General features: G+C 42.8%; 1 protein-coding gene across 1 annotated transcript in view; it reads left to right on the forward strand.

The window, feature by feature from the left end:
* Positions 1–16933, forward strand: part of NHERF1 (NHERF family PDZ scaffold protein 1) — an 83039-nt gene extending 66106 nt beyond the window's left edge. Inside the window, exons 4-6 of the mRNA XM_060252329.1 lie at positions 5080–5120; positions 13570–13668; positions 15497–16933. Coding sequence (XP_060108312.1) covers positions 5080–5120; positions 13570–13668; positions 15497–15664 — 308 coding nt within the window. The 3' untranslated portion in view covers positions 15665–16933. The remainder of the gene's footprint in view (positions 1–5079; positions 5121–13569; positions 13669–15496) is intronic.
* The last annotated feature ends 388 nt before the right edge of the window (positions 16934–17321 follow it).

Consider the following 17321-nt stretch of genomic DNA (forward strand, 5'->3'; position numbering starts at 1 on the left):
CTGTGCTAATAAACCTGGGTCAAAAGAAGGCATTTCTTTCCCAGAAGTTTTTCCTGTCTAGCTAATTTACCTTTAACGTGTAACATAAATATATACATAATTTTAGTTTGCCATTAGGAAAAAATACATTAAAATAAAGTGGAAGATAGGTTTAGTATATATAATGAGATAAACAGCCAATATCCCTTGTTTGCGTATGTCAGTACAAAAGCATTATTCTGATACACTATCCTAAAAGAGAAATACATTGGAATACTGTGCATATATCGCTATACTTGATGAAAGTGGGTTTAGCATATGTAATGAGATAAAAAACCCAACATCCCTGTTCAGTCCTGGGAGGTGTTTGTACCAAGTTTCATAATAATTTGTGATTCAGCAATTCCCCTCTCCATTCTGTTCTTGAAGTTCTGAGAGTGAGTTTAGCATCTGTAATGAGATAAAAAACCAATATCCCTGTTCAGTCCTGGGGGGGTGTTTGTTCCAAGTTTCATAGTAATTTGTGATTCAGCAATTTCTCTCTCCATTCTGTTCTTGAAGTTCCTTTGCAGTAAAGTTCGATATATGCACAGTATTCCAATGTATTTCTCTTTTAGGATAGTGTATCAGAATAATGCTTTTGTATTGACATACTCAAACAAGGGATATTGGCTGTTTATCTCATTACATATACTAAACCCATCTTCCACTATATTTTAATGTATTTTTTCCTAATGGCAAACTAAAATTATCTATATATTTATGCTACATGTTAAAAGGTAAATTAGTTGGACAGGAAAAACTTCTGGGAAACAAATGCCTTCGTTTTGATTCAGGTTTATTAGCAATAGAATAATGAACAGGCATTCCCACATTCTGACATGTTACTGTTTTATGGTTTCCCACGCTAACGCAACCCGGATCAAAGGTTTTTCTGAATTTGTTAATTTTACTATTCTGCTATTGGTTTTTAACTTTATACCACTTGGCATTTCAAACCCCACCAGCTATGATTACCGTACTCTGTTTACTGTACCTCATTCCTCGTCTGAAGAAGTATTCATGCACACGAAAGCTTACGTTCTGAATAAAACTACGTTGGTCTTAAAAATGCAATTAACTCGTATTTTGTTCTACCACTTCAGACCAACACAGCTGCCTATGTGGATCTTTCTGTTGTATGTTTGCATTACTGAATCTTGATTAGAAGGGAGAGTAATCCAGTAATATATACTGTGTTCATATTTCCTTACGGGGTTTATTGCTTTATATTGAAGCTTGGCTTGTCTGTAGTCAAAATTGGATATGGATGATGCATACAGCTTTTTGAATTATGGTTGGAAGTGAGGGGAGTTCAACTGAGCAACCACGGCAAAGCTAACGCATTGCATGCATCAGTTTCCTAGCAACTTGGCCTCGGCAGTCTGTCTTTTTCTTCTCTGCCTAGTTCAGCTATTGCTGTACTGAGAAGTCCTGCGTGAGCAAACTTAATTAAACTTGCGGTTGCAATTCCTCTGCGTACTACGCCCCTGGGACCACACATCTTTCTTATCTTTTCACAACAGATTAGTATCAACATCTGCCTTGCAGATCCAGAGAATATCTTTGTAGAGCCGATTTGTTTTGTACAGTCAAACAACTCCTGGTGAATTTAAGGAACAGGTCCATAGTTAGGCTAACCAGCTTTTGCACTGTATCCAAGCTTGAGATCTACTACCAGATCACAAAATGTATTTTCTAGCTGAAGGTACCCAGTTCCCATGTAACTACATCTATAGTCATCTAAAATTGCTGATCACTCTCCCAATTAATAATATCCAGTGTAGAATTTAAGAAATTAGTTGTATGTTGGATTGGGCTAGGGCTTCTGAACCTCCAAGGCAAAACTGAAGATTTACAATGGAAAAGAGTTTTTCCTCCCCTTCTGAATGCATATGTAAGGAAATGCAACGCACAAACAGATCGCTGGGTAATCCTATCCTTGTTAAGATGATGGCTTCAAAACTTGGTATGATGTACTTGTTGCAGTGTTGATGGATGTATTTAGCATTAAGTTGATGTTATTTCCCGTTGCACGGGCAAAGCCAAGTTTATGGACAAGGTAAGTGCCCACGAAAGAGATACATGTAGAACTGATGAAAGGTCTTGAAATAATTCGTACTCATTAGGAGGGGACCACGGAGTTCATTTGTCTCCCCTCCTAACATTTATTTCCTTCATTTGTAGTCACTTTTCTGTGTCCAAATGCATGCAAATAGCTTCCTGCATACCAGATTATTATTATTATTATTTGCAGGCTCGCATTAGCCAGGCACACTAGTAACAGGAGTATTAATGAAATAATTACATTTTCACCTATGAGTGTTTCTATATCTCTGAAGCACAGCCTTGAGACCAGCTGAGCCGGTTTGGTGTAGTGGTTAAGTGTGCGGACTCTTATCTGGGAGAACCGGGTTTGATTCCCCACTCCTCCACTTGCTCCTGCTGGAATGGCCTTGAGTCAGCCATAGCTCTGGCAGGGGTTGTCCTTGAAAGGGCAGCAGCTGTGAGAGCCCTCACCAGCCCCACCCACCTCACAGGGTGTCTGTTGTGGGGGAGGAAGGGAAAGGAGATTGTGAGCCGCTCTGAGACTCTTCGGAGCAGAGGGTGGGATATAAATCCAATATCTTCATCTACCTCATAGGGTGTCTGTTGTGGGGGAAAAAGGGAAAGGAGATTGTGAGCCGCTCTGAGACTCTTCGGAGTGGAGGGCGGGATATAAATCCAATATCTTCATCTACCTCACAGGGTGTCTGTTGTGGGGGAGGAAGGTAAAGGGGATTGTGAGCCGCTCTGAGACTCTTCGGAGTGGAGGGCGGGATATAAATCCAATATCTTCATCTACCTCACAGGGTGTCTGTTGTGGGGGAGGAAGGGAAAGGAGATTGTGAGCCGCTCTGAGACTCTTCGGAGTGGAGGGCGGGATATAAATCCAATATCTTCATCTACCTCACAGGGTGTCTGTTGTGGGGGAGGAAGGTAAAGGGGATTGTGAGCCGCTCTGAGACTCTTCGGAGTGGAGGGCGGGATATAAATCCAATATCTTCATCTACCTCACAGGGTGTCTGTTGTGGGGGAGGAAGGGAAAGGAGATTGTGAGCCGCTCTGAGACTCTTCGGAGTGGAGGGCGGGATATAAATCCAATATCTTCATCTACCTCACAGGGTGTCTGTTGTGGGGGAGGAAGGGAAAGGGGATTGTGAGCCGCTCTGAGACTCTTCGGAGTGGAGGGCGGGATATAAATCCAAGATCTTCATCTACCTCACAGGGTGTCTGTTGTGGGGGAGGAAGGGAAAGGAGATTGTGAGCTGCTCTGAGACTCTTCGGAGTGGAGGGCGAGATATAAATCCAATATCTTCATCTACCTCACAGGGTGTCTGTTGTGGGGGAGGAAGGGAAAGGAGATTGTGAGCCGCTCTGAGACTCTTCGGAGTGGAGGGCGGGATATAAATCCAATATCTTCATCTACCTCACAGGGTGTCTGTTGTGGGGGAGGAAGGGAAAGGAGATTGTGAGCCGCTCTGAGACTCTTCGGAGTGGAGGGCGGGATATAAATCCAATATCATCATCATCTTCTTCTGAAAGAGTTTGTGGAAATACTTAGAAATCACTTCCCTCCTCTTTCATTTTTTTTTTCTAATACCTTGTTAGCCGCCCTGAGCCTGCCTCAGCGGGGAGGGCGGGATATAAATAAAAACTTATTATTATTATTATTATGTGGGACACAGTTTATGGACATACTAAACTGGTTTTGTGACATTTAGGCTGAAACAGCTGACCATAAATGCATGCTAGTGGAAGATGCTTGAGATGGAATGAAAACTCCTGAAACGGAATTAGGAATAATGAAACCGAGAGAATAAAGAATGCAAATTTCTTAACTTCCTTTGGTTTTAAGTGGTGTGCCCATGTTGGGTTGGACATTTGGGCAACAAAGATAATAAACCTATATATTTTCATAATGAACTTGTACCAGGCGTTTTCATACCTGCAAAATAACTGAAAGAATTCAACTCTTAAAAGTGGCAACGGAAGTGAGGTGAGTTGTGGTGAGAAAGCTTGCTCTGGACTGCTGTAAGGTGAGGGAACGAGGAATCATAAGATGACCTGCAGCAAGTTTTGCTATTTCATACTTGTATTAACAGCTATGCCGAACCGTTTGGCAGCACCTCTTAGAGTAAGATGGTGGTTTGCTCATAGGCTTCCCGGCCACAGTTCCTGCAGACTGTGTCGAGGGTTGAATGTAGAATGTCAGGCATGGAAATCAGCAGTGTCGCTCAACTACTTCATCTTCCTCTCGAGCACACTGATCAACCACACCTTGGTGCCTTTTTACACCTGCAGCCAGGTGCAAGCAGTTTCGTTGTGATGTCATTCAGGGGTCCCCAACGTGATGCCTGTGGGCACTGTGGCACTCGCCAGGTGTTTTTAGGGCATGGATGGAGCCAGGTAACACTTTTGCCCAGCAAAGCTTCTGACGGACTATTGGAGATTTGATTGGCTGCGCAGCATTTTAAAAAACATCGCTTTGGCAGCAGTTGCCATCACAGCATAATGACTTGCATTGCGTTACTGAAGGTAAGCTCTGACTTGCATGGCAGCCATTTTGTGGCTGGTTCTGCCCCCCTGTGGCAGCCATTTTGCGGCTGTGCCCTTCGTGCCATGTGAATTCCAAATGTGCCCACAGGCTCAAATAAATTGGGGATCCCTGGTCTGTTGCATGTAGCTTGTATGTGTTAGTGCTCATTTAGGTGTGGTATGTGCAAGCAGATGAAAGAAGAGAACCCCCTCCCCATGGTCTTTATGACTGTTGAGCACATATGGCAATTGCATGGGATATTGGTACTGGGAATCAGCTGCAAGTCTGCATGAAGTAGACATAACCAGTCCCTTATTTAAGATGGACATCAGTGGTAGACCTGGCGCAATCATGAAAGCAGCCTCACTTGCCCAGCTCTGCAAGGAATAATGCTAACTAATACAAGGAGAATTCAGAAAGGGTTCTTTTTTAAAAAAAAAATGGCTTTGCTAACTGCCTGCTTTGTTTGATTTTCCCTTCAGGGCCCTTGCCAGAACCAGTTGCCAATGGCGACGTAGAAAAGGTAAAGATTATGCCAGAACTTTCATGGTCTTATTTGATACAATGGCTTCCTTTGACATGTTGCTGATTTGCTATACAGAAAGCACTTCTGCATGGGAAACTACTATGACAGCTGGCCAGACTCCTTTGTGATGGGCATATCTACTTGGGTGACCATGCACTGCTCACTTTTATGAATTCTCTGCACTGCCCTGATTGGATCTGCTTATGTTTCACCCTGCAGTCCCCAGCCCCAGTTAGATTTAATTCTATGTTAGTCCTTATTCTGACCATCATTCTACAGTAGGGAATGGTCCTTATCCTCTCTGAGTGAAATGATTTTGTTACTGTTTCAAGCAGATCTTTCTTTTGTGGCATCTCCTCACTCCTCACTTTCTGTTGCTTGCTGCCTGAGAGATGATATCTGCTGTGGCTGAACACCTCAATGGAGCTGATGAAATGAGTTCTGACTCTCAAAAGCTTATGCCGGAACAGTGAGAATTGAGTTCAGTAGCAACAAGATTTCCAGGGCATAAGCTTTCCAGAGTCAAGGCTCCCTTTGCCAGGTATCTTTAAGGTGCTCCTAGACTCAAATCTTGCTCTTTTACTGCAGAACAACACATATCTCATATCTTTCATATGTCTGTTGTGGCAAGGGCAGGTCTGTCTTCCTTAAGTCCTTCCCAGTCCTTTCAATGATGTGCATTTAGTTTAATTTGTCAGCTTTCATTTAAATCAAATTTAATAGGCTAGGAATAATTATTTCTCTCCAGAAACCTATCTGAAATGATCTTATGTTGGAATTAACTTTTGCTAGCCTTTAGAGTGCCCCTGAACTTTTGTATAATTGGTGTTTTAAGTATGCAAGACGCTTGTGGTGAAATCTTCCCCTATACGGAAGTCTTTCTGTGTAAGAAATGCAGAATGTTTAAAATGGCTCTGAGTCGTGTGGTATCTGCCCTGAACTAGGAGGGAGAGTGGGAGCGGGTGAGCATCTTGCTGCTTTTTCTGATTTGTGCTGTAGAAGAGCAAAGCTGACCTCTTGGGGAGGGAGAGCCCTCCAAGGCATGTCACTCATAGCTAGGCCTGCCTCTTATCTTGGAACAAAATAGCTCATTCTTCGGCCTGTGGGTGGAAACCCACAGTCAGGGCTGCTGTTCCAAAAGGCCATGTTACTTCCAGTCTGCTTTGAAAACACAAAACCTAATTAAACACAGGCCAGAAAGGAAGCCTCATTAGAAGCTCAAAAGAAGGGCAGGGCACCAATTATAATATTCATTAGGGGACAGAACAAGGACATTCCCGGACTAAAGATAAAGTCAGTGAAGATAGTAAACTCCTTATTTTGAAATATCTCTGCCTTTTGTCATTACGATCAGCGAGTGTGGCTATGATTGCATGCCAAGCTGATGAATCACCCATCCATAGCACAATACAATGAATCCCATCAGAATTGGAAATAAGGTTCTAGCACTACTTGCCAGATAACAAGTGAAAGTGAGAAGCGACACCTGCAAAAGGCTCCGAGCCGCAAATAAGCCTGAATGTGAGTCTAGTTGTTGAGAGAGGGGGGGGGGGGGAGGGGAGAGAAGCAAGCTTTCTTCCCTTGACCAGAGTTGATTATACTCGTAATAATCCAAGAGCTCTTATCTTCTAGAGTACCAAACTTCTCTTTTGAATGCATTCAGACATCGTAAACATTGGCTTGGTTTTGTGATGGGCACAAACCTGGTTATTGCCACGTTTATGAGTTACTTCCCAACACAGAGATGTATTAAGACATCTTGGTTGTAGAAGTCTTTAATTCACCTCCCAGTTTGTCAAGTGTGAATGAGGACAACTTGGACAAGTAGATGTTTGTTTCTTCCACTTAAACGGATTCTGATCTAAATCCTCTTTGTCCAAGCGATTGAATTCATATGTTGCAACAAATTAGAAGTTCAAGGAACAACAGGAAATTATCAGTCATGTTTCACATGTGATAGGACAAAGCATGCAATCGCACCCCTTAGCCAGTTTTGTACCTGAATGGAGCCTTTTGAGTGTCAGCTTTCTTCCAAAATGGAAGAAATGAGAGAACTCTTGTGCCTTCCTCATATCTTTCATATGTCTGTCGTGGCAAGGGCAGGTCTGTCTTCCTTAAGTCCTTCCCAGTCCTTTCAATGATGTGCATTTAGTTTAATTTGTCAGCTTTCATTTAAATCAAATTTAATAGGCTAGGAATAATTATTTCTCTCCAGAAATCAATGTTTGCATTCTTTGCTTGGCAACCCCCACCAAAAAAACCTGATAAGTAAGTGCCAGATTAGCGCAATCCGCTCCCCCTGTTGTGTGCCAAGTGCGAGTGTTCTGGTGTCTGTTGCGGTGACCTGATTGTCAGGGACTAGCTGAGGAGAAAACATCTAGATTAGTTTAAAACAGCTTTACTGATTTCCAGTTTTCAGAGTTCAACTTAAGGTGGTGGTGGTAAGTTACCTTTAAAGCCATTCAGAAGATAGAAGATGAAGATACTGGATTTATATCCCGCCCTCCACTCCGAAGAGTCTAGGAGCGGCTCACAACCTCCTTTCCCTTCCTCCCCCACAACAGACACCCTGTGAGGTAGATGAAGATATTGGATTTATATCCCGCCCTCCACTCCGAAGAGTCTCAGAGCGGCTCACAATCTCCTTTACCTTCCTCCCCCACAACAGGCACCCTGTGAGGTAGAAGAAGATATTGGATTTATATCCCGCCCTCCACTCCGAAGAGTCTCAGAGCGGCTCACAATCTCCTTTGCCTTCCTCCCCCACAACAGACACCCTGTGAGGTGGGTGGGGCTGGAGAGGGCTCTCACAGCAGCTGCCCTTTCAAGGACAACCTCTGCCAGAGCTATGGCTGACCCAAGGCCATGCTAGCATGTGCAAGTGGAGGAGTGGGGAATCAAACCTGGCTCTCCCAGATAAGAGTCCACACACTTAACCACTACACCAAACTGGCTTGGAACCAAAGCTTGGAACCGAAGCACAAATTATACTCTTTCCAGTTGCCATCTTCTGGTTATTCCCATTTTAAAGTTGCCTCTTCAGCATTTGCTAGAGCCCAATGCTTTCCAGTAGCGGCTCCCATCTTGTGTAAAAGGCTCCCTAAGAAGGTGAGGACAGCGGTGTCTATAGAAGTACATCTTTGTGGCTTCTCTGCAGTCCCACATTTTATTTATTTCTTTTATTTAGTAGATTTATAGTCCGCCCTTCCTCACAACGGGACGACATGATTGCAAGCGAGGCACAGAGAGGAGCTTCCAAGTTGTTTTTTTTAACTTGCCTGTAGGAAGCGCTTTCCCCTTTTCATAGATCCGGAGGAAGTTAGCCATTTTAGTCTGTTCCTGCAAAATAGTAAAGAGTCCAGTAGTCCTGGCCCCACTGGTGGACCTCGTGATGGTGCCTGGTTTTTTTGGCCGCTGTGTGACACAGAGTGTTGGGACTGGATGGGCCGCTGGCCTCATCCAACATGGCTTCTCTTATGTTCTTAAGACTAACTAATTTTATTGTAGCATAAGCTTTTGAGAAACACAGCTCTCTTCATCAGATGCAGCTAATTTTATTGTAGCATAAGCTTTTGAGAAACACAGCTCTCTTCATCAGATGCAGCTAATTTTATTGTAGCATAAGCTTTTGAGAAACGCTGCTCTCTTCATCAGATGCAGCTAATTTTATTGTAGCATAAGCTTTTGAGAAACAGCTCTCTTCATCAGCTGCAGCTAATTTTATTGTGGCATAAGCTTTTGAGAAACACAGCTCTCCATCAGATGCAGCTAATTTTATTGTAGCATAAGCTTTTGAGAAACGCTGCTCTCTTCATCAGATGCAGCTAATTTTATTGTAGCATAAACTTTTGAGAAACACAGCTCTCTTCATCAGATGCAGCTAATTTTATTGTAGCATAAGCTTTTGAGAAACGCTGCTCTCTTCATCAGATGCAGCTAATTTTATTGTAGCATAAGCTTTTGAGAAACATCTCTCTTCATCAGATGCAGCTAATTTTATTGTAGCATAAGCTTTTGAGAAACACAGCTCTCTTCTCTACTTGGGGCTACCTTTGTGCCGGACTCGAAGACTGCAGTTAGTGCAGAACGCGGCGGCCAGGCTGTTGTTGGGACTCCCAAAACGGGAACATATACAGCCGAGGCTACGTGAACTGCACTGGCTGCCGATCATATACCGGGTCCAGTACAAAGTGTTGGTCATTACCTTTAAAGCCTTATATGGCCGAGGACCTACCTACCTGAGGGACCGTCTCTCCCCGTATGAACCCCAGAGGGCACTGAGATCAGTTGGGAAAAATCTAATGACCATCCCCGGGCCGAGGGAGACTAAATATCAGAATACTAGGGTACGGGCATTTTCAGTCGCGGCCCCTACCCTATGGAACCGACTCCCCGAGGAGGTGCGGGCCCTGCGGAACCTTGACCAGTTCCGCAGGGCCTGCAAGACCGCCCTTTTAAAACTTGCATACCTGGACTGTTAAGAAGATCGGCAATTAAGCACCCGCCAATGCGGTTAAGACCACACCGCTGAATAACTGCACTTACTGGATTGTTTTAATGTTATTAAGTTAATGTTACTGTTTTATATTGTTAAATGTAAAAGTTTTAACCATTATATGTTTTTATGAAATGTTGTTAACCGCCCTGAGCCTGCCGAGGTGGGGAGGGCGGGATAGAAATAAAATTTATTATTATTATTATTATTATTCATCAGATGAAGCTAATTTTATTGTAGCATAAGCTTTTGAGAAACACAGCTCTCTTCATCAGCTGCAGCTGATGAAGAGAGCTGTGTTTCTCAAAAGCTTATGCTACAATAAAATTAGTCTTAAAAGGTGCTATTAGACTTTTTACTATTTCCCCCTTTTTGACAACGTAAAGCCATCAAAGCTTCGCCGACACTTCCTCTCCTCTACCTATAGCAATCCCCATGGCTTTGTTTGTAGAACAAGCCCAGCAGGAATTAATTTGCACATTAGGCCACACCCCCTGATATCACCATTGTTTTACATAGGGCTTTTTGTAGAAAAAGCCCAGCAGGGGCTCATTAGGCCACACCCCCTGACACCAAGCCAGCCAGAACTGCGTTCCTGCTCAAAAAAAGCCCTGGATCCCCTTTCGAAGCTCTGGAGTGCTCCTCCTCCCCTCTGCCTACAGTGATCCCCTTTCCCATCTATTTCAACAATGAAAGGGGCTAGAGACTTCTTTACTGAAAGTATGGAGTTCAGGGAGCCTGATCTCACACAGATTGCTATATTGCTGCAGTGATATTCATTTACTGATTTTAAAAGCCCCCTGTGGCAGATGGAAGAAATGGATAGTGCAGGAATATTGACATGAAAAATAGCTGTCATATTGGGGGTGGGGATCCAAACTTCTCCCCACAGGGCAGCCCTGCAGGCTTTGTGAACCCGCAAGAGGTTGCCTTATACTGAATCAGACCATTGGTCCATCAAGGTCCGTATTGTCTCCTCAAACTGGGAGTGGCTCTCCAGGGTGTCCGGCAAGGGTCTTTCACATCACCAACTTCCTGATCCTTTTAACTGGAGATGCTGAGGACTGAACCTTGGACCGTCCGCATGCCAAGCAGATGCTCTGCCACTGAGCCACAGCCCCTCCCCCACTTTGCTTTTACTACAGCATTTCCCAAAACTTTGCAACAAAGCAGGTTTAAGAAAGATGAGAGGAAAGCCAGAAAATCCCTTGAAGTGCACAAATGTGCCATGATGCTCTGTGGAAAAGGAGATATAACCCTCACTTCCCAAGAGCAGTGAATCCAGGGCAGGTAACTCGTGTGGAAATAGCCTCTGTGGATTGAATCAAATATTTGTAGGGACTAAAATTGTCATGGTTTGACATTTCTTGATCTTTGTCCACATATTGCCAGTTATGTGTTTCTTTTGCAAGCTACAAAAAAATGAGGAATCTAAAGTGACCAAGAGACCTTGAGAATTGTACAATATGTGAATTGAATGTGTAGCAACTATGTAAAACAGTTTAGCATTTTGAGGGAATAAGGAAAGAGCTAAAACAGTTTAAAATTTTGCCTCAAAAACCATTATCTGGTTTAAAGCCAAGTTTTTGTAATGGTGTCAAGCATCGATATTTCTCAATAATCAGTCTTTTGTTGTGAAATCAAAAGGTGCTTTATTGTAGAAACACTGAAGCTTTACCAAGGACAGAATCCTTGGAAGTAATGACATATACATGATTATACTGTTACTATATATAGAATTAGTTCAAAGGATAACATACAGATGCTTTTTTGAGTCATGGGTTCAAAGGTTGGTACATAGTATCTAATTTACTACTAAGGAATGTAGATTATTAAAAACATCTCCATTTCTCACTCTTCTTCCAGACCTGATAAGAGCTGTCTGTGTGAATGTGGGGGAGAGGCACCTCACAGCCCTGCTGCTAGATGGAATTACTGTTTGCCCAATCTTTGGGGAGGGAAAGGGAGGGAGGCGGTGGATACTAACGTCCTCTCTTCTGTTTAAGAACCCACCCTTGTGCTTAGAAATATGCATGCTTGACATGCTTTAATGTTTTCCCCCCAAAAAAGGTTTTCTTATTTTTATTGGGGAAACTATGTGTAATGTGCCGTCTATGAAACATTTTTAAAAGGTTTTCTTTAAAATTTACTGATTTTGTGCTTTTATAGTTCACACTCCATAATGTTATGTCCTAAATTTTTAGGCCACTCTATCATCGTCTCCTTCACCATTTTGTCTTCCATTTTCCTCTGCAAGAGGTACTTACAAAATTTCTTTTTAGGTTTCTCCCCCCCCTATCGAGTAACATTTTATCAAAACCAAAATTCCTTGAGTGGAAACCAATCATTTTGTCTTTGCTAAACCTCGATTTCACCTGCAGAGTTAACCACCAGTCTAGTTTTATGTCTTGGGATTCCAGTTCTAATTCAGTTTTCAAGGTATCATCTTCCTTTAATAGTTCTTGATATCTAAATATTTTAGTTTTTGCTATTAACTGAGGTTGAACCTATGCTTCAATGGAAGAGATCTACCTCGGGGTTTTGGTGTACGTTTCTCTTTATTTCCTTTCATACCTCGCTTAGCGATTTACGTATCAAGTGGGTTTTAAAATATTTATATCCCTGGGTCATATTCCACGTATGTGCATGCCATCCAATCATTAAGATCATGCCCTTCAATCATTAGAATTCTAGGGTTATAAGATTTACCCACTCACGTAACCACACCAAAGCATTCGCTATATAATATAAGAACATAAGAGAAGCCATGTTAGATCAGGCCAATGGCCCATCCAGTCCAACACTCTGTGTCACACAGTGGCCAAAAAATTTTATATATACACACACACTGTGGCTAATAGCCACTGATGGACCTCTGCTCCGTATTTTTATCTAAACCCCTCTTGAAGCTGGCTATGCTTGTGGCCGCCACCACCTCCTGTGGCAGTGAATTCCACATGTTAATCACCCTTTGGGTGAAGAAGTACTTCCTTTTATCCGTTTTAACCTGTCTGCTCAGCAATTTCATTGAATACCCACGAGTTCTTGTATTGTGAGAAAGGGAGAAAAGTACCTCTTTCTCTACTTTCTCCATCCCATGAATTATCTTGTAAACCTCTATCATGTCACCCCGCAGTCGACGTTTCTCCAAGCTAAAGAGTCCCAAGCGTTTCAAACTTTCTTCATAGGGAAAGTGCTCCAGCCCTTTAATCATTCTAGTTGCCCTTCTCTGCACCTTCTCTAATGCTATAATATCCTTTTTCAGGTGCAGCGACCAGAACTGCACACAGTACTCCAAATGAGACCGCACCATCGATTTATACAGGGGCATTATGAGACTGGCTGATTTGTTTTCAATTCCCTTCCTAATAATTCCCAGCATGGCATTGGCCTTTTTTATTGCAAACGCACACTGTCTTGACATATATAGATTCCAGTTCCTTGCATAACATTGAGGCAAACTGGGGCTGCCTGAACCTGGAGTTCTCATTTTCTGGGCTGAATGATATGCATGAACTGTCTCGTCCATTGGAGTTGTCAACTGCTGTACTGTAAACATGCAAGTTCCTGACTGAAAAGTTAAGATGCCTGCTGAGTTAATGGCAGAGCTAGTTAAACTATGCCTGTACCTCCGCTATCCCTGCATCTGCAATGCGATGGTCATCATTACCTACCTTATTACTCATTAGGGTCACTCTAAGGATTATTGAGATGATGTCTATAAAGTGCTTCACTGCATTATAAGTAAGTATCACTAACTACGTTCTTATCCTCACTCTTCAGCAAAAATGTAGAAGCATCTCTGTAGGAGTGACTCTTTTAGAAAAGATGTAGGAGTGTGTCTTTTCACCAAATGTGTGAGCTGGCCAGAATGAGAAAAATTGCTCTGCCTCCATTTCTGCTAAGTATCTATATGGCTCTTAAGTTCCAGGATTTGGTCTCTCTTTTCAGGAGAACAGCAAAGATGAGCAGCTGGAGCCCATCTGTGAAAGTCCTCTTAGCCCTGACCACTTGCCTGCTTCCCCCACTGTGAATGAGACTCACCATGAGGTATGAAAAACAACCTGTGTACCAGACAGATGGTGTAGGGAGGCCAAGTGCACTCCATAATATTACTTGGAGTGGCATGGGGATTTTGCCCAAGAAAGGCCAAATATATCCTGTTGCTCTGTGGTGGGAAACTTGCCTGTCAAGAGCCCTTCCCCCTTTTTGACAATGTAAAGTAATCAAAGCTTTGCCAACCCTTTTCCTTTCCTGCAGAGGGGAAAAAAATAAAGGAGATGCTGAGTGCCTAGAATAAATTTCAGGCTTATTGGATTCTATGGATGTTCTGGAAAATGTGGTGTATATGTAGCCCAGATTTGTGGCTCTTCTGGGCAAGGCAAAAAGCAAATAGGATTAAGTACAAGAGTCTGTGTTGGAAGTCAGTGTGTTGCACAGACCTTGTGCATTGTGGGAGTTTTTTCTGGGAGGTATCATACTGCAACAGGTCAAAACATGCACAGTGTAGCTGTTGTGGGGCAGAGATGAGCAGAGTATAAGAGAGAAGCAACATTTAATACGCACAGTGTTGTATTTATGTCTCTGGGGGGGAACACACTCTATTTACACTTGTGCAACATTAAGGCCAATAGCCTAAACATGCCACAGGATACCATTTAACAAGAGAAAATAGTGCTTTAGTTTTTTGCGGTCATCAGTAGGCTCAAACTTTGTTACCCTTTCTGTGACCTCAGCATGAGGTCTTGTTAGGATTAACGTCAATATAAGGAAAATGAATGAAAACACTATCCTGAGCATTCAGTCAAAGTTGCACAAACTAGTAAACGTTTAGTGTGCCTAAAAGTCCACTGAGCATAAAAGTGCTTGGAGTTCTTTCCACCTTCTCCTTTTCCCCAGGAATTTCCTTGCACCCACGCGAAGGAAAAAACCCAGTCCAGCCTGAGAAGTTTCAATGAAGAGGGGAAACTGGGCAAAATTGCTGCCATCTTTCTCTTCTATCAGTGGAGGTTCTATTGGCAGAAGGCAGGCTGCGTGGGTTTCACTACCCATGAACTTGACTGGGGTCTTGAGGAAAGGGTTGCACACAGAAGGGGGTAGGCAGGAAAGATTCGTGTCCATGAGCACCTTCCCTTCTCCATGTGTTTCATAGGATCCAGCTCTGCATTTTTGTGCTTACTTGGTTTGTAAGCTCCCTTGAGAGTTCTTGGACTGAAAAAAAAGATGGGAGATAGACATTCCTAATATCTTTCTATTTGTTTAACTCATTTTTCTCTCCCCCCCCCCTTCCCACCGCATCAGCATCTTGCCTGTTTTTAAAATTGGTTACTGAAGGGCCTCATGGGAGATAGATCTCCTAGGATGCCAGACACTTGTGCTTGGAGCCTCAGTCACTGGTACAGGAGAGGCACTGCAGAGGAGGGCAGTCCTGCCTATTGGCTGGCCAGTTGGGCCCACTGCTACAGCAGAAGCATGTGTCTTTGCTTGAGAATAGTGGCTGAAGGCTTTAGGAACCCCGTGGTGCTTCCAGTGACATCAGGAGTTCCAGAGGGTTCTGAGATGCATGAGTGCACAGAATCAGGCTTAAGATAATCACCGCTGCTTTGCCCCCATGGTTAGATTTGCCTTAAGTCATTTTTAACGATAACACAAGAATTCTAGTGAGAACAAATTGTGTAAACTTGCCAGGCCTGTCAAAATATATTAATATAGATATGTGTCTTTGCCCATCCAAATCCTATACCCAGAATATGTCCAGCCTTGGTCTGCAGCCTTGGGCTATACATAGAGGCAGGAGAAGAGATGGAGATTGGGTAGGATAGCAGTGACCTCATGTTTGCAGTGAACTCTGATTTCATTTGCTGTCTCGTTCTTGCAGCTCAACTCTCAGGAGAAGGTAGAGAACCGCAGCTCCGTATCTGACCCAGTGCTTGATTTGGACATCCCCCTGGCAGTGGCCAAGGAACGTGCTCACCAGAAGCGCACCAGCAAAAGGGCACCTCAGATGGACTGGAGCAAGAAAAATGAACTTTTCAGCAATCTTTGAAGTGTCTCATCCCCAAGCCGGGAGGAGAAGTGCGGGCAATACCATAAAATCTGGCCTGATTTTCCTTGACTTTCGTTATCAGACTCCAGTTTCTTGGGGAGAGCTTCTTCCCACTCCTACCCTACCCTTTCCCCCCTCTCTTAGCCTGGGGGATGCACAATCTTTTCTATCCTGTGTAATTTGATGAAAAACAAATGGCACAATGACCACTCCCGTGCAATTCTGGGAAAGTAAATGCATTTTTAAAGGATGATGAGATTTTTATACACTGTCGATAAATACTTCAGTAGGTTTCATATGAGTGTATGGCAAGGGGTTAATTGATCTGTGAATTGGAAACTAATATGGGGACCAAGCAGAGTGCTGTTCACATCACTGCATTGAGGAGAAACATGCTGGTATTCTTTCCCCCCAATGCAGCACTGTTCTCAGTGAAAACTTGTGTTCAGGCCAAGGTTCGACGGTACCAAGCTTAAGACACCTAAAGTGATATTAATGAGCTTAGTACTCTTTAAAGAGCATTGGTTGCAAAAACATCTAAATGTGAATACCTAAAATAGCAGAAGTTGTTGTTGTTAGCTGACTCCTGTTGGAAAAATCCAATTGGATCATGATAGGAATACACCTGATTGTTTGGGGGGGACTATAGCGTTAGGATAATATGGAGGATTTTTTAAAAAAAAAATTGATTCCTTGATCTCCATTTTGGAAGCGAATGAACTTCCTTTTTCATGAGGTTGCATTTTCCTGTGACTAGAAATTCCATCCCTAACACTCGTCTTTTTATCACTTTTCTGAATAATCATTCATTAGAAAAGATTGTAAGTGATAGTAAGGTTATCATTCAGGGGACAACAAGACTTCTGTTGCGTTGCCTCACTTAGGCTTCAAATATTTTGTCACACTCAACATCTGAGTTGAGAAGGAAGCTTCAGAAATGGTCTTGGCTGGGGATTTGTTCTTGTTCTGACTAGAAAAGCTGAGTCTTCAGGTCTAACATGGCTACTGAAAAGAGCCAAGTGTATTACCACAGAGCTTGAGCTCATCAGGGTTTTCAGTAATAATGTGTAATTAACAGTTTATATAAAAACTGTTTCACTTTCTGAAATGAGATGTTTTCTAATCGCTGTCTTGATCCCCTCTCCCGTTTTGTCTACATATGTTGTGGAAATTATTCTTCTCTTTGAATGTTTTATTTTCTTGATTTAATGTTTGTATTGTCAAATGCAAGAAGAAAAAAAATCTGTTTACTAGAAGGAAAAAAGTCAACTCTGTGTGTGTGTGTATTCATTTTATGTCCATTAGCAAATCTTGGCGTTTGTGACTAGGCAGTCTCTGACCTTTACAGCCTTTAGGTATGCTGTGAGGAGAACTATAATGTTGTTAGAATCTGATTAACATAAACAGAAGAGGCTGCCCCCTTCTCAGAAACCCAGATCCTTCCTGGTATGACTGTGTGTTAACTCAGTGTCTGTGTTTAAGGTGACCATGGTAGGGATGTATGAAAAGTTTTATTCTTCAGGCATTTTTTCCTTACTGGATTCACTAAGAAACTGTGGTTCTATGGCACTCTTATCTGCAAATCATAGAGTTGGAAGGACCTCCAGGGTCATCTAGTCCAACCCCCTGCACAATGCAGGAAACTCACAAATACCTC

The sequence above is a fragment of the Heteronotia binoei genome, chromosome 13, assembly GCF_032191835.1.
Source record: "Heteronotia binoei isolate CCM8104 ecotype False Entrance Well chromosome 13, APGP_CSIRO_Hbin_v1, whole genome shotgun sequence".
Classification (NCBI taxonomy): Eukaryota; Metazoa; Chordata; class Lepidosauria; order Squamata; family Gekkonidae; genus Heteronotia; species Heteronotia binoei.